The 18,250-nt window shown below is 42.5% G+C and overlaps 1 protein-coding gene across 3 annotated transcripts in view; it reads right to left on the bottom strand.

Moving 5' to 3' along the window:
- LOC121279933 (DDB1- and CUL4-associated factor 1-like) overlaps positions 1-18,250 on the bottom strand; it is a 93,038-nt gene that overhangs the window by 50,781 nt on the left and 24,007 nt on the right. For all 3 annotated transcript variants that reach the window (XM_041191507.1, XM_041191509.1, XM_041191508.1), the window contains 5 exons: positions 14,511-14,584; positions 11,295-11,408; positions 10,515-10,652; positions 4,336-4,836; positions 1,388-1,489 (listed from right to left, as the gene is read on the bottom strand). In XM_041191507.1, the coding sequence (XP_041047441.1) occupies positions 1,388-1,489; positions 4,336-4,836; positions 10,515-10,652; positions 11,295-11,408; positions 14,511-14,584 (929 nt within the window). The remainder of the gene's footprint in view (positions 1-1,387; positions 1,490-4,335; positions 4,837-10,514; positions 10,653-11,294; positions 11,409-14,510; positions 14,585-18,250) is intronic.

Genomic DNA, 18,250 nt, shown 5'->3' with positions numbered 1-18,250 from the left:
AGGGACAAGTGGAGCCAAGCTAAATGATCAGCCATGATCTTGCTGAATAGTGGATCCTAGTCTGTTCTGAGGTAACTGGTTGTCATAAGGGTGCACTTTTAAATGCTTAAGTCAGTATAAGGCTAGGGATTGGGAAACTGGCCAGAGTTCACACTTCTAATTTGCTTTCCCTTGCGGAAAGTGGACGGGGATATCCGAGGACAGAATCAAGCTTATCTGTGATTAGCAATTCGACTCAATGGCCAGCCCATTCCTGAATTTTCTCCTCATCCTTCCTGAAGATGATAATTCAAGCTGGGACCCAGTTCCGTAACATTACTTTCTATTAATTCACTCAAATGGGCACACTTCTTGAGCATTCAGATAAACAAATCACTAGAAGTAGTGATGGTGGTTATTAAGGCCAAACAAAAACAAACTAAGCATTTCTAAAGGAATAGAATTAAAAAATGGGGATGCTGTGTTAAACTTGCAGCGAAGCTTGCTTAGAACACACTTAAAAGAGTACCATGCAGAATTCTGGTTTCCGTATTGTGGAAATGATAGAGGCAATGGAAAAGGTTCAAAAATAATTTGCGAGAAAGAGGCAGAAAGGTTATAACTATCAAGAAAGCTTTAACAGGTTTGGGGTCTTCGAGAAAAAAAGGTTGAGTGGCCTAATAGAGGTCTTTGAGGTTACGAAAAGGTTTGATTAAGTAGTAGAACATATTTCCACTTACCAGCGGGAGAGAATGGGACCAAAACTAGGGGCCATAAATATAAGATGGTCACTACTAAAGCCAATAGGGAACCCAGGGCAACTGTATTATCGATTGATTAGAATGTGGAACTCGCTACCAGTAGCGGAGCTGTACAGCTTGGATGCATCTAAGGGAAAGCAAGATAAACAGGAGGAGAAATGAACAGAAGAATATGCTGAGAGGGAGAGGGATGGGGAAGAGGCTCATGTGGAGCAAAAACGCTGACATAGACCTGTTGGAATTAAGAGTCTGTTTTTGTGCCACACATTTCATGTAATCCTGTCATCCTAGATAGTGCGAGCTGGCAGGCCGATTTACCATGGGTGTACCTTTTTGGAGCTTAATTCTGTCCTCACTGATACTTATACAGGTGCACTTTGTGGAAGTAGTTACTGTGCAACACCAGGTACATAAATCATGTTGGATTTTTCCCCTCCCAACCTATGAGTGCTGCAGCTGAAGGTGGTACCCCCACCAACCAACCACATGTACTGAACCTGGCTTCTGTGACTCAGTTCTGCATCAGGCAATTCACTTACTCAAGCCCTTGGAAAGCTGCACTAGACTGATTTTTATGGCCAATATGCACAGGAGGGCAGAGTGAATTGACTGTTCTATCAGCCAACGCTCGGCCAATGTTCTCATACCTTAAGTGCTTCGAAGGTGAGCTGGACATCATTAGTCTGCTTAAGGTCAATGTAGTACATCAGCAGTTCTCGAGCACCAAGCTGCATGAACACAGCCAACAACTGGTACAAATCAGAAACAATGACTTATTAGAAGGCAAGTCTGTAAAGGTCACCAAGCGCCATCAACTGAATTTCACATCAACACATGGTCAGAATAATGAAACACACTCCATACAACTGTACTATGACTGGCACAGAATCTCTGCGAGGTCTCAACCAATAAACCTGGGATCCAGAGTCAAGGATCTGGCTAATTTTCATCTCCAAACCTGGGTCACAAAGGACAAACTATGGATCAAGTAATGATGTTCAGCTCTGAGATGTGCCAATGACGTCTACTGGCAGAACTTCAAACTGCACCATCTGCTGAATTCTTTATTCTCACAGTTCAAACCATTTTCTTTCAAAAGAACACCAAACTACACCCTGAAGAGGGAAACACCTGCTGGACTGCTAGGCACTGGCCACCCCCGAGGTCTCACTCGAGAGCCCATTCTTTTCTCTGTAATCCCAGGCCCCATGCTAGCAGTCATACTTGCACACAGGACAAATCACTAGATAGTGATCAGAGTTGGGATCCCTGACTGATTTTCTGCTTCTTATCCCAAAGATTGAGGTCAACTCTGGCAACCCTACTATCAACTTTGGCTAAGATCAGCTAACTGGCATAGACCATAGGACTCTGGGCTTTTTGGTTCAGTTCCACTCATCAACTTTCTGTTGGGAGAGCGTCGCTGCCTGTATTTTGCTCAAACTGCCAGGTACTGATTATGACCAGAATGGATAAACTAAAGAGCTTGAATTCAATTCAACTATTAATTAGAAAATAAGGCTAGCTGCAGTACAGTATTCCTGTCAATGCACTATTTCTGTTAATGTTGAGGACAGTGAATGCTACAAGCTGAGCATTTATCATTGTACTGCACCAATAATCTATAATCTTTATTTATGTCAGTCAGTGTGCATCTGTGCATGTATTACAGATGAAAGATGTTTTAAGAGATAAGCAAGACAGTTATTTGCTGCTGGGTGCTTTTGACTTGAAGCTGAAACAGCTCTTCCCAATGTTACCTGACCAAACAACTGAACTGATTTTACAACTGCCAGATTCAGTTTCCTTAAAGAAACATAGCCCAACTTATAGGACATATTATGCATGACATGGTTTTGCACTCGTCCTAATAAAACATCAACTTATATTGAGCAACCCTACAGGAGATTAGTCAAAATTCAAAGCCAAAAAGTATGATACAGAAGAACTTAAGAAAAAGCCATTCAGCCATATTTCAGCTCGTCCACTATAACATTCAACATTTTGAATATTGCTGAAATTTCTATTTCTGCTACCTCACCTATATGGTTATTCCATGTTTACTGCTCCTAGCTACGATGTCCTTTTCAATACAAGTTGTAAATATGGCAGTAACTAGTTTAAATTTATGCCCACTGTCCTGGGTAATTTGAAGTGATGTTTTGAGTTATCTCATCTATACATCATTGAGCTATTTATGTACTTTCTTTCTAGACTGTAGAGTATAAGTTTCTCTGATCCTGGCTCATTCCCTTCTACACTTGGGATCTTTCTTGTTGGTCTTCCGCACTCTCAGTAACACTTCTCTTCATGCAACATGGTGGCCAGAATCAAATGAAGCAAAGAACACTTTTGGAAAAAGACATGATTAGAATCTTAACCACAGGCAAATGAAAAAGCACTTCATTGGAAAGAATACTGAGGGCCACATATGTCTTTTACATGAAGGCCCAGGGTTATCTTTGAAGAACTGGTCCAGTACTTTCTCTCATCACTGCAATCTTGGAGAGGTCAAACTTTGATAATCTCTCAGCTATATCTTAATAGGGACATTGGTGACCACCCTCAGGCCTCATCCCCTGCAAAAAGAAACACATAGAGTAGTGACTGCAGTCAAAAGAAAAGTGCTTAATCTCGCTCATCAGAACATTTGCCATTCAGGGGGACTGTGGGGTAGAGCACAGGTGGCCTGCTACCTGCTGGAATCCAGCATGGACTAATGACATTAAAGTCACCACTACCTGTTGGCTCCAAGAGTCCTAACTTAGATGAGTATGTCAGTCTCAACGCAGGTCCAGAGGGTATGGGTCCATGGCACAGAAGTAAAAGGGCATTTAAAAAGCATCTTTCGCAAAATCAGGATGGTTCAAAGCACCTTACAGAAGTATAGTCACTTCATCAATGTAAAGGAAATGGGCTGAAGGGCCTGTTTCTGTGCTGTATAACTCTATGAAACTGCCCCAAACTGACAAACTGGATGGGATGACTGCAGTGGTAAATAAACTGGGGTAGCAGGGGATGCACCACAAGGATTGGAGCAGGGACATGTCTTCAGGAAGCAGGATGTTTTGTTCTATATCTAAACAGTCTACACTTGACCTGGAAACATTTGTTGCCAAAATCAGGTGCTCCACATTATTAACAATCCTCACATAAAAAGAGTCATTAATGAAACAAATTCTGGTATGGCTGCATAATGGTTCTGTTACTGGGCTAGTAATCTAACCCAGAGGAAAATTTCAAGTCTCAAATTTGGAGTTGGAAACTTTATGAATTCAGTTTTTAAAAAATATATCTAGCTTTTTAAAAACATTAGAAAAAGTGATCATGAAGCTGTTGGATTGTTGTAAAATCCATCTGAATCATTAATGTGCTTTAGGAGAGGAAACCTGTTGCTCCAACCTGATCTGGTCTACATGTGACTCCAAGCCCAAGCAAATATGGGTGACTCCTGACCTTTAAAAGGGAATGGCAAGCATCCCAACTGCATCAAACCTCTCAAGGATAATTAGGAATGGACAATAAATAGCAGCTATGCATGCAATGTCCAAAATCCCAAGAAAATGTTTTTTTAAAAATCAGCCTCATTACTCACCTCCTGATATTCCCCCAAGGGTGTCAAGTACTGTAGAATTAACCTTTGCTCAATGGCAGAGGTCAAAGGGAAAAGGTTATAATTATTGCCAATCACCCAAGATGACATTTCTGACCAGCTGTTTGACTGCTCGTTGCATATTCGTTCAGGGTCCAAGTTGCTAAAGCTGAGTCTTTGTTTAGTCGCTTTCCTTACATCCTCCCTTTCAGTCCTTCGCCCATCCTTCCCCTTCACTCCATCCTCGCTTTCTGTGTTCTTGACAGAGGAGTTGACCCTGCTGCTGGTTTTATGTGATGAATTAATCTGGAAGGACACATCATCAGTGCAGTCCTCACCATCCTCGGCTTTTGCTGTGTCGCCATAGTCCATGTCTACCGCCTCCTCGTCCATTGGAAGTAGTGGTGTGAAGTGTGGCCTCCGTGGGCTCTGCCATTTCATCTTCTGATTGTTTTCCAAGTCTTGCATTTGCAAATCTCGCAAGCGTTGCAGCATTACTGGCACCTTCAAGTAAATCAGAAATGGATCATTAATGCTGTACATAAATAAGAGAACGAGGGCTCCCAATCTCATTTATCAACAATCACCAAATTAACTGGTTTCATTTTAAAACCAATTACAACTCCATGGTCAATACCACTTTAGAATCAAAAGAACTTGCATTTGTATTAAAGATTTAAATTCTCCAGAGAGTAACCACAGGGCTCATCTAAGACAAGGTGTTTCACTTCAAATCTCCAGCCTCAGCCCCCTGAAATGTTCTAAAGAAGCTCCATGCAAACTCCTCTCTCAGAAGCATTTTACACCCTACTGGCTTCAATATTGACTTTAACGGCTTGAATCTTAACCACCACTCTCACTTTTTAATCCGAGCAGGCGCTGGCAATGGATGTGGCTGTACTAGAGCCAATGGGAGTGAAGGGGGTTTGTTCTGGGGCTTGGGATGAGGATTGCTCATTGGTGTACCACTGGCAAAGTGGTCCACATCCTTGGGATTTACCCGTCACCCTTTTGTCACATTCTTGGGCCATGGCATCCCTTCTCCTCTCTGGCAGGTCTTCCCTGGTGCTCTTCCCCTTCTACTATTCTACTGTTTTACAACACTTCTTTACTTGTCTCATTATCATTCTCACCTTTGACCATCACTTGTCATTTAATTACACCTGCCCTCCTACCTACAGACATTCATTCCTCTTAGTACTTGTTTAAAAGGTGTTCATTTTTAGCATCTTCCAGTTCTGATGAAAGGTAATTGTCCTGAAACATTAGCTCAGTTTCTCTCTCTCCACAGATGCCACCTGACTGGCAGAGTGTTTCCAGCATTTGCTTTTATGTCACTGAAAGGCCCTTCCAGTAAGCAGTGAAAGAAGAAACATGGAAAATCTGGCCTGAACTACAGTGGGTCCTGCTGTGCCAACACCCTGCTAGATTGCCATGATTAGGTTTTGAGTTAGGAGTAGGGTAAAATGAGGATTAGTTGCAGGGATGAGTGGCTGAAGACAAAAAAGGTCTCAAAATTAGGGACCAAAGGCAAAAAAGTCTGAAATTTTTTTTGTGACAAGGAATCATGTAATTATAGCACTTATGATCTGTAGTGAAATGCAAATGCTTCTAGGCCACTTCAAATGGGTGAAATTATTAAACTTCAATTGGGTAGAAACATTAGTCTTCCTTTGTTTACTTTCTATTGCTGTCAAGTCAGCGGACCAATGCAATGTATCAGATCACCAAAGTGACCTTAGCATTTCAGCATTCAATGCAGTTTGGGCATTTAATACAGGACAAAGCCTATACTAACATCAGAACATGACCTTGCTGGATTATGTACATGCGAAGGCAAGCAAAGGACCTTGGCAGTGCTTTGCAAACTATTTCCCAATGTGACCCAGTTTTAACTCACCACCAACTTCTCAAGGGCAATTAGGCATGGGCAACAAATGCTGGTCTTGTAGGAGCACCCATATCACATGAATGACTGTATAAAAACAACTCCAGAAAATTAACATGACCTTGGACACCAGCAAAAACAAAACAGCAATAATGCAGCATGGTAACATTCAGTATACAAAGTTTGCGTATTTTGAAAATCCTGGGCTGTAACCTCCTGAAAATGCTGGCCCGCAGAAATTAGAAGAAATAAATGCACACTTACCTGATCTTGAAAATTGCATTGCCACTTCCATTTGCTGGAGCTGCTTGGAGCCTGCATCGAAAGAATCCTTGCGGGCCCCAGCAAAGTCTAGATCCAGCGGATTCAAGGAGGCCACGCCCCCCTTTTTAACAGCACTTTCTGCCCTAAAGCAGGTAAGTTTAAAGGGCCAGGGAAATTGACAGGCATGGGGAAGGCAAGTATCTAAGATAAGTAGATAGGATTTGGGGGTCGGGGGGGGACTCTCCGATAGTCCCCAGCGCAGTGCAATTGTCCAGAGGAAGTTATCACTTCTGGGCAATTGCCATGCAAACCCTTACCTGGGAACTTCCCAGTGGGATTCCCCAGCGCATCTTTGAGGTACCCCCCAAATCTGACGCTGGGATGCGCAGAGGTTACGGGCCCTTGTCCTTTTTATTAAAAATTGCTTTGTAAAAACATTATTATGTTATGTACTCATAAATTTCAGCCAAAGTCTCCACATCCCACGGTGACAGCAGACTCAGTAAACCACTCCCCATCGTCACCCATCCACATTGTAATCAACCCCTCTTTCGTCAACCACACATGCCGTCTTCCAAACCCCCCTCCCTGTCCATTCAATCAGCAGCCCTTCTTCAAACCCCCTGCCACACACACGCACGCACGCACGCACACACGCACACACACACACACACACACACCAGCCTGACCTTTCCTTAGACCAACACTGAGGCCCTCTTCATGGCCAGGCATTGTGACTGAAAGTTGCCAATAAATACTGGTGAAAATCCACGGCCTTTTTATCCTATCACGTGCTGGGGTATGAGATATTTCTGTATTCCCTTTTGGTAATATTTTCATACAGTTATTGTAATTCAACAAGCAGAGAACAAAGTGGCAATGTTCAGAAAACTGGTGCCAATTCAGTACAAATAGCCAAGACACTGGCTCCACAACTCCCTCCTCCCCACCTGCTAAACCCTGCACTCCAACAGGTGAGGGACTGTAGCTGGGTCCAGGCTCGCGCAAGGCTGAGTAGTGGTTCTTCTGGGCCTACTCCATCCTTGTTATAGGTAGAGGTTTCCCAGGCTGAGACTCTTTCCGCCCAGCTTTGGCTGTATTGGAGGTGATGGCAGCAGAGGGGCCTCCCCTCAAAAAAAAACATTGGGCAGAATTCCATTTTCCAAAAGTCGGAAATCCACCCAACAGCAGAAGTTTCTTATCCTTTTGGTTGTGAAATTAGTTCCATGAAAATTGCAGGGATGGGTGTTGGAGCTCTGCAGGGTCACAGAGAAAAACTTGCATTTTTTTCCACTGATGGCTGTCGAAGGCCCTTAAGAATCTTAAGCAGAAAACCATATCAACTGGTCAGACCATCTGCGCCACCCCTCCCCCACCTCCAGCCCATCCCAACAGCTACTGTAGTCACACGAGCAATGTCCTTTGCCAGTGCTCAAGTTAGCTATCTGCTCCTTTAGAGGTAGTGACACCAACCTATTGATATTAACAGTGCCACTGCTGTAGTCCAACTTGTGGCCAGCAGGTGTCTGTATTACATTGCATTGTTCAGGCTGAATTGCCAAAATGGTCCATACCTCCGCCATATAATCCAAGGAGGAGAGGTAGCCTTTTGGCCCAATGAAGCTGACCCTTCTAATGTATAAAATACATACCCATGTTCCTTTACATTATAGATACCCCAAGGTCTAAAATGGACCTTATGTCATCTCTCTCAGGCTGAATACATGCTCTTCTCTGGGTACTTACAAATAGTTACTTTGTAATCAAATGTCCTTTGAAACATATCACAGCAATTTGTTCAACAGATGACTTTTATACAAGTTTACACAACAACAAACAAAAGGACATGGAGTTACACTTGCAACTCCACAAGAATGAATTCTTGCTTTAATAATGGAAATATGGAGGCGAAAGTCAACAACTTGGGAGGGGTTGGCTGGGAAGAAAGGAAGTTTACATTGATTATCAGAGCCCTCCACATTAATCCTGGAACCTTCCCGAACAGCAGCAGAGGCCAGAGAGTGGGTGACTTCCTTTGCTCAATAACTGATGCCTGACCCAAGGAGACTTAACAGAGAAGGAAAAGAAAACCAAACCTCCCTTGCATTTACAAAACCAGGATAGTGCATGCTGATGGTGGTAGTGGACAGCAGGAACAGTCACTTTGCAAGGTTGATAAGTGCCTTGCAATTACACTTGTCCCTCATGGGGCCAAATAACTAAGTCTAAGTAATCACACTTATAGTCTAACAACTTGCATTGTAGATGCATTGGTTTTAATTTTCCAAAATTTATTAGATTCTGGAAAGGTCCCATCAGATTAGAAAATAGCAAATGTGATTCCTCTATGAAGAAAGGAGGAAGACAATAAGCATGAAGCTACAGGTCAGTTAGCTTAACATCTTTCATAGGGAGATTGCTGGAATATATTACTAAGGAGATTATGGTGGGGCGCTTAGAAAATCTCAATGCAATCAAGCAGGGTCACATGGTTTTGTGACCAATTTATTGGAGTTCCTTGAGTAGGTAATAAGCAATGTGGATAAAGGGGAAGCTGTGCCAAGACTTTCAGGGGCTTGGCCTAAATAGCCAAGTGGTTATGGTACTGGGTTTGTAACCCCAAGATCAAGAGTTCAAATCTCACAATGGCAAACTATGAAACAATGTAACTTCATCTGAAACAGATGGAAACGGATTTGTACTCGAAAGTTACCAAGACTTTCAGAAGGCATTTGACAAGGTGCCACATCAAAAGTTTCTACGCAAAATAAGAGCTCATGGTGTAGGGGGTGACATTTTAGCAAGGAGAGAGGATTAGTCAGCGAACAGGAAACAGAGAGAGGCAAGAATGGGTCATTTCAGGTTGGCAAGATGTGACAAGTGGAGTACCACTGGGATCTGCGCTGGGGCTTCAACTATTTATGATTTATATCAATTACTTGGATGAAGGGGCCGAATGTAAGGTTGCTAAATTTGCTGATGACACTAAGATAGGTAGGAAAGTAAATCGTGAAGAGGACATAAGGAGTCTGCAAAGGGACATAGATAGGTTAAGTAATTGGGCAAAAATTTGGCAGATGGAGTATAATGTGGGAAATTGTCCACTTTGGGAGGAAGAATAGAAAAGCTGCATATTATTTAAATGGAGGGGGATTGCAGAATGAGGTACAGGGGGATCTGGGCATCCTGGTACATGAATCACTACAAGTTAGTATGCAGGTACAGCTATGATTAGGGAGGCAAGTGGAACATTGTTGTTTATTACGAGGAGAATGGAATATAAAAGTAGAGATGTTTTGCTACAGTTGTACAGGATGTTGGTAAGACCACATCTAGAGTACTGTGTAAAGTTTTGGTTTTCTTATGTAAGAAAGGATATAAATGTGTTGGAAGCACTTCAGAGAAGTGATTCCTGACTGATACCTGCGATGGTAGTGTTATCTTATGAGAAAAGGTTGGACAAGCTGGGCCTTTGCAATTTAGAGGAATGAGGGGCGGATATTGAAAGGATGTTTCCCCTTGTGGGAGAGACTGGAACAAGGGGGCACCGTTTAAAAATAAGGGGTCTCCCATTTAAGACTAAGATAAGAAGATATTTTTCTCTCGGAGGGTTGAGAGTCTTTGGAACTCTCTTCCCCAGAGTGGAGGCAGGGTCATTGAACATTTTTAAAGGCAGAGGTAGATAGATTCTTGACTAACAAAGGAGTCAAAAGTTATTGAGAATAGGCAGAATGTGGAGTTGAGGCCACAATCAGATCAAGCATTATCTTATGGAATGGCAGAGCAGGGTCAAGGGGCCAAATGGCCAACTTCTGCTCCTAATTCATATGTTCCTATATAACTTCCCAATAACCATTTGATATTTGAAAGGGACATCTCTCCACCCATAGGTCCAAATTTTAGTTGGCTTGCAGATCCTGAGATAACCAGCAAAAATCCATAAATATGGTAAACCCACTAGCAACGTATTTGGGGAATCCAGAAATACAAACACTGGGTTCCCTCAAGTCAGCTGCATCACATGCCTTACCATCTGCGAGTTTTCCTCCCGGTAGTTGGCTGCAATGTCTTGGTTTTCCATGGCCCCAGCAAGGAGACCAGTGGCGTAGGTTCTCAGTGGCTGATCACTTTCTCTTGCCCACTTGAATAAGTTTTCAACAATTCCCTCCTAAAGAGAACAGCATAGCAGCAATAGATACAGTTCTCTGCAGCCTCAGTAAGCAAATATTCTCACAGTTGATTAAATAACTTAATTAACACGGAAAAGTAACTGAACAAAGTGGAGAGATTATAGTTGGTTTAGTTCTCTCAAATGTCGGGAATTAAAGCATTTGGGAATAGGTTGGGAAGGTGGAGTTGAAGTAGAAGATCAGCCATGATCACATTGAAATGGTGGAGCAGACATCAGGGGCTGAAAGATCCGTTCCTGCTTCTATTTCTTGTTACATATGGGGCTCGACTTCTCTCAAAGGGCCATTTGTTGTGTGCGCTCTCAGGCAGTACGTGGAGTCAGGATTTATGATGTTTGGCAGGGTGTTGGTCTGGGAGGAAGTTATCATAGCCAAAACCCAATACAAAAGTTTATGGATCCATTACTGATGTTTGGTACCGTTTTATAGGCTACGATGGCTGTCAATGCTGCAACAGATGTGGGTATTTCAATTAATCCAGTACATGGTAAAGCTGAATGCAGTGCCCTTCAGCACTTAACTTGATCACCATAAGGCCGGTTTACCATTAAAGTAGTTCACAAACTGGACACAGCCCAATAAGTAAAAATCCTCACTCTATTCAGCATCCTTCCCCCTACCTTCTCCTGAAAGACAACAGCAGTTTCCAGTCCTGGCATGATGTCCAACAGGAGACGGCACGCTGAAGTGTTGACTGAAGGATCTCGACTGGTCATCACGTAAGAATTCACCAGCTGCCCAGGGGTACATAAGGAAAGACAAAATTAAAATGTGTAAAGGAAACAACTGTACGTTTATCTGTTCACAAGCAAATGGCACAGTGGCTTAGGCTAGAAATTTCTGTAAAACACACTTCCACCCCCGCCCACTCCATCAATTAAAGGCAGCAAGAGATTCAATCACGTAAAAGGGGCTAGATAATGTAGACTTCATGAACAGCTGTTTCACCTTGTCCAGAACAGCAGAACCAGAAGACATGGCCTGTGCTAGAAAGATGGTAGATTCAAGGTTAATCTGCAGAACCACTGGCCTCAATTTTAACCTCCCAGCAACACACACATACACTCCCTCCCAACAGTAGGAGAGATTTAAAACATCAGGACCAGGTAATCCAACCTCATTCCTACCTACTGAAGTTTTAAAGTGCATAAATCAGGCCATGGACAAGACTCTCAGAGGCAGATGAAGCCTAATTAGCACACCAAACTCATAGCTCAACGACTTCACTGGTGCAAGAACTCGAATTCAACAGCAAGCAAGGGGAAGCTTGACCTGTTGGATTCACAGCAACTGGTCCAAGGCAGGAGCTACCAATTCTCCAGAGTTTCAGTTTTAGCACTCCTTACAAGCTGGAGAAGCAGAAATACTCTTTCCCCTCATAGAAGCCTTCAGCCTCGCCGAACCCAGATCACCAACCTCCACAACAAAAACAGAATTACCTGGAAAAACTCAGCAGGTCCGGCAGCATCGGCGGAGAAGAAAAGATTTGACATTTCAAGTCCTCATGACCCTTCAACAGAACTAACCAACCTCCACGCCCAGCTCCTCCCAGCCTTGCTAGACACTTTGCCCGATTTGGGCCTCTCATACTCCCAGTTAATACCAGGGCCATTGTTTCAGTAAGCAAATGGTCAATCTATAGACTGTCCCCAGAGTTACAGTGGAAGCAGATATTGTTCATTCATTCAAATACAAATTATTTGGACTCATTTTCAGAAAATATTCTGAGGCACAGGATGAATGGTGACACCTGACATGGTGAGTGTAGCATGCTTGGGAGGAACCCGTGACTTTGGGCCTACAGTTCCCAAAACTTTCCACAACTTGGGGTTATTCTCATGTCACATCTGGGCTGGTTACAAAATAAATGACCGACATTGACTGTATCATGCATCTACTAGGCTAGCAGAAGGTGAACTAGATAGACCATGCTCTGTTTTCCATGAACAATTCCTATGCTCCCATGTAAAATTGTACCAACAAATTTAATTCCCATAGACACACCAATGACATAAGCTGTGGTTCCAAGCAGTAGCTTGGAGAACAGGTGCAGGAAATTGTACTTAGCTGCTATTTACTTTACTCAGCCCAGGTTTCCCCAGATCAGTATCCAGAATGATGTGAAGGAGAAATCATTCGATGGAGTTACTCCTGGAAGCATCTGCATAGGACCACACATATACAGCACAAATTGGCCATTTGGCCATCATATCTGTATGGTTCTTCATTGAGAGTTGTTCAAAATGAATCCCACATCCTACACTTCTCCCATTGCCCTTTCTCTTTCTCCTCTTCAAATGTCTCCTATTCCTCGGGTAAAAGATACAATGGTCGCTGCTTCAACTCCTCTCAGTGGCAAAGCAATCCATGATGCAAAAACTCTGCATAAAAATACATTTCTAACCTCTTCTCGCTCAATGATCATTGTAAATTGATAACCCCTCATAACCCACTCCACAACCAAAAATAATTGCCCCCATCAAAAGGAGGGGTCCTGTGGTCCAGTTTATCTCATCTTTCCAGAGAGAAAAGCTACATGCTCACAGTATGCAATTCCAGGGTTTTCACCTGTACTATTAATCCCAGACATCCATTCTCAGCGCTCACCACTAACCCCCTGCCCTCTAACCCCACAAGCCATTGTACTGCCAGCATTTTTTTGTTTCATTTTAAAATGCTTCTTCCAATCCAAGTTTATTTTTTTCTCTGTAGCATAGGTCTTCCAAGGGCTGACATGAAATGGAGCCGAAAGCGAGAGGGCTGGGTGAAGGTGCGCTCGAGTCAGTCAATGCTGCTCTAGGTCGGCCGGCCAGGGAGAACAGGAGAGTAAATCACTGACGGTCCTCAGGGTTTTCTTCCTCTTTTTGGAGCAATGAGGCAGAAAGTGAGAGAAGAGAAAAAAAACCAGAGACCCAACCACACTTCCTTCCACTGTGTTGATGTTGTTGTTCGCTTTAACCCTTCTAGCGCTGAAACTCCCATTCAGTTGTCAAACTCTAATTTTCTGTGATAGGAGCGGGCTATGGCTTTTAGTAGTTTACTACACCTGTATGCACGGTGGTGTCCCCATCAGCACCAGTCTGCGGCTCTTTACCCTATGAGGCAAGGTTGTAAATCCTTTCAATCACAGAACTATCCCCCACAACAAATTCAAAGGAATAGCAAGTCAAATTACTACTGTCAAGACCAAAAAAACATTTAATTATTTCCCTGAATTATTAAAAAATTCTTGCTACTTGCAGAATAGGATGCGGTTACTTTCGATCTGTTTACCTTGACTGGTTTTGCAAACAGGAACGAATCACCTGCATCCTAGAACAGCTTCATCAAACAGGGATGAACTTTGACTGGCAGGTTAAGGTACAAGGAGGATTGAAGAATGGTGGAAACAGGTTATCGTCCAAGAGGATCAGATGAATACTTGAAGAGAAGAAAATTACAGGACCAATGGAAAGAGCAGGTGAATGTGGTTAATTAGATAGCTCTACCAAGGAACTGGCACAGACAGAAGGAGGCCATTCAGCCCATTATGCTGTGTCAGAATCATAATGGCTCAGAAGGAAGCCATTCGGCACATCAAGTCCATGCTAGCACTCTATTGAGCAATCCAGTTGGTTCCAAACCCCTGCTCCATTTCCATAGCCCTGCAAGTTTATTTCTCTCAAGCGCCCATCCAATTTCCTTCTGAAATCATTGATCGTCTTTGCTTCCACCACCCATGAAGTCCTATGGTTCTAAGAGGGATAGGCTTTAAAGGAATGGTTGTGCCTCATCTTTGATTCTACTTAAGTTTGTTGTGCGCTGCGCTTGCATAACTTAGCAATAGGCATACTCACCGAATTCATAAAATCATCATTTTTGAACAGTATTTTTAACAGATGTCCCAGTCTACATTCTGGATCTGCTCGACCTGAAAGAAACGCATATTAATTGCACATTACAAAGGCTAGCACATTTTTCATATCAGATTCCAGCAATCAAGACTTCATCTCAATATCTGTTGGTTAAGGTCAGTTGAGTTTGATGTAGGGTACATGCTGATATTTCACATGGATCTCAGGGAGAAGGTAGGCATGTCCAGAAACTGGTTTGTGACATTTCCAGAGTTTGAGAGAGTTCAGTAACACATGCCTTCCTCTTAAATTGTAAAAATGCTTCAAGTTGGAGGGATTCTGCAAAATGCTGGGCTCCTAGATCTGTGGAGTTTGCCTCTTTTTCATTCAAGCATACAGCACAGAACAGGAGACGACCACCAGCCCATCATGCCTGTGTTGACTTTGAAAAAGCTGCACAATTACTCACACTCACCTTAGGGGGCAGGGGTAGGGGAGTGCAGGGAAAGGAGATTTGTTCCAAGGTACCAATGGCAACAGAACAGCTGTATAAGTTGAGATAATGCAGAAGTTAGTTAGGTAATTGATTGCATCTCAGTTATACTACAGTACTACCGATGTAACCTGTAAAAAATTGGGTCTTAGCCTGGTGAATCCCTCCAAATTCATTTTCAGTTTGCAACAAACTGGGTGAGGCTCATGGTTTAGGTACCAGCAGCACTGGTGTCAGTCTTAGGCAAGAGGTTTCAGTCATCATTTCAAAGTACCTCACTGCCTAACATATTCCACATCGATTCTCTAATTGTACTGCTGGTACCAGTCCCCAGAACACTGAACACACAACACAAGAATAAAGGAGCAGGCCACTCAGTCTTTTGAGCCTGCTCCACCATTCAATAAGATCATGACAATAATCATGGGTGATTTTAATCTACATACAAACTTGAAAAATCAGATTGGCAGTACTAGCCTGAATGAGGAGTTCATAGAATGTTTGAGATAGTTTCTTAGAGCAGCACGTTCTGGAACCAACCAGAGAGCAGGTTATATTAGATTTGGTATTGTGTAATGTGATAAGATTAATTAATTACTTCAGAGTAGAGGCACCCCTTGGTAGCAGTGAGCATAATGTGATGGAATTTTATATCCAGTTTGAAAGAGAGAAGAGTGGGTCTAAGACAAGTATTTTAAACTTAAATAAGGGCAACAATGTGAGCATGAGAGCCGAGCTAGCTGGTGAATTGGGGTACTAGGCTAGAGGATAGATCAGAGGAGTAGTGGAAGACATTTGAGAGGATATTTCAGAATATTCAAAATAAGTATATTCCTACTATAAAGAAATATTCTAAGGGGAGGACCCATCATCCGTGATTAACCAAAGAAGTTAAGGAAAGCATCAAACTTAAGGAAAAAGCATATAACTGCACAAAGATGAGTGGCAGGTCAGATAACTGGTCAGAATGTAAAGAACGGCAGAGAATGACTCAAAGTTTAATTAGTAGAAATAAATTATAGAGTACGAGAGGAAGCTAACTAGAAATGCATAAACAGATAGCAAGAGCTTCTTCAGGTATTTAAAAAGGAAATGTAAGTAAAGTGAGTGTTGGGCCTTTACAGAGTGAAAATAGGGAGTCAATAGTAGATAATAAGGAAACGGTGGATGAACAAATATTTTGCTTCTGTATTCACTATAGAGGATACAAAAAACATTCCAGTAATAGCTGTAAATCAGGAGGTGGAAGGGAGAGTGGAACATGGTGAAATTACAATCACTAGGGAAGCGGTACTGAACAAACTGGTGCAGCTGCAGCTGACAAGTGTCCGGGTCCTGATGGACTTCATCCTAGGGTCTTAAAAGATGTGGCTAACGAGGTAGTAGATACGTTGATGTTAATTTCCCAAAATTTACTAGATTCTGGAAAGGTTCCATCAGACTGGAAAGTAGAAAACATAACCCCTCTATTCAAAAAGGGAGGGAGCCAGAAAACAGGAAACTATAGGCCAGTTAGTCTGATGTCTGCCACGGGGAAGCTGCTAGAATCAATCATTAAGGTGGTTATAGCTGGGCATTTAGAAAAGCTCAGGGTAATTGGGAAGAATCGGCATGGTTTTGTGAAAGGGAAATCATGTTTAACCAACTTATTAGAGTTCTTTGAACAAGTAACTTGTGCCATGGATCAAGGGGAGCCTGTAGACATCCTGTACTTGGATTTCCAGATGGCATTTGATAAGATGCCACATCAAAGGTTATTGCGGAAAATAAAACCTCATGGTGTAGGGGGTAACATATTAGCCTGGGTAGAAGATTGGCTGGCTGGCAGAAAACAAAGTATGCACAAAAGGATTTTTTTCTGATTTGCAGGATTTAACGAGTTGAGTTACGCAGGAATGTATGCTGGGGCCCCAACTTTTTACACTTCATACCAATGAATTAGATAATGGGAGCAAAGGCATGGTAGCTAAATTTGCAGATGACACAAAAATAGGTAGGAAAATATGTTGTGAAGAGAATATAAGGGGGTTGCAGACACGTATGGGTAGGTTGGGTGAATGGGTAAAAATTTGACAGATGGGAGTATAATGTGGGAAAATGTGAAGTTATTCACTATGGCAGGGAGAATAAAAAAGCAGAGTATTACTTAAACAGAGAACGACTGCAGAATTCTAAGATGCAGAGGGATCTAGGTGTTTGAGAGCATGAGTCACAAAAAGTTAGTATGCAGGTACAACAAATAATTAAGGCAGCTAATGGAATGTTACCATTTATTACGCGAGGGGTTGGACGTAAAAGGATGTTATGCTCCAGTTGTACAGAGCATTGGTGAGACTACATCTCGAACACCGTGTGCAGTTTTGACCTCCTTATTTAAGGAAGGACACAAGTGCGTTGGAGGCTGTTCAGAGGAGGTTTACTAGATTGACAGCTGTAATGTATGGGTTGTCTTATGAGGAAAGGTTGGACAGACTGGGTTTGTTTCCACTGGAACAAAAACAAAAATACCTGGAAAAACTCAGCAGGTCTGACAGCATCTGTGGAAAGGAATACAGTTAACGTTTCGAGTCTGAATGACTCTTCATCAGAACTAAGGAAAAATAGAAAAGAGGTGAAATATAAGCTGGTTTAGAGGGGGGGGCCGGTAGAGCTGGATAGAAGGCCAGTGATAGGTGGAGATTGCCAAAAGATGTCTTAGAAAAAAGGACAAAGAGGGGTTGACATTAGCTAAAAAATGTGCTAATGGTGACATTAAGGGTAGAAAGCAGGACGACAAAGGTAAAAATAGCCCTAGGTGGGGTGGGGGTAAGGGATCGAAATAGGCTAAAAGGTAGAGATAAAACAATGGATGGAAATACATTTAAAAATAATGGAAATAGATGGGAAAAGAAAAAAATATATAAATTATTGGAAAAAGGGGGAATCGGAAAGGGGGTGAGAGTTCATGATCTAAAGTTTTTGAACTCAATATTCAGTCTGGAAGGCTGTAAAGTGCCTAATCAGAAAGATGAGGTGCTGTTCCTCCAGTTTGCGTTGAGCTTCACTGGAACATTGCAGCAGCCCAAGGACTGACATTTTCCACTGGAGTTTAAAAGAGTGAGGGGTGACTTGATTGAACTATATAAGATCCTGAATGTTCTTGAGAAAGGGGAAATGGAAATTATGTTTCCTCTTGTGGGTGAGTCCAGAACTAGGGGACACTGTTTTAAAGGGGTCGCCTTTTAGGAAAGAGAAAAGGAGAATTTTTTTC

The sequence above is a fragment of the Carcharodon carcharias genome, chromosome 7 (genome assembly GCF_017639515.1).
Source record: "Carcharodon carcharias isolate sCarCar2 chromosome 7, sCarCar2.pri, whole genome shotgun sequence".
NCBI lineage: Eukaryota > Metazoa > Chordata > Chondrichthyes > Lamniformes > Lamnidae > Carcharodon > Carcharodon carcharias.
Note: the sequence above shows the minus strand (reverse complement) of the source record. Positions and strands in the feature narration are given on the sequence as shown.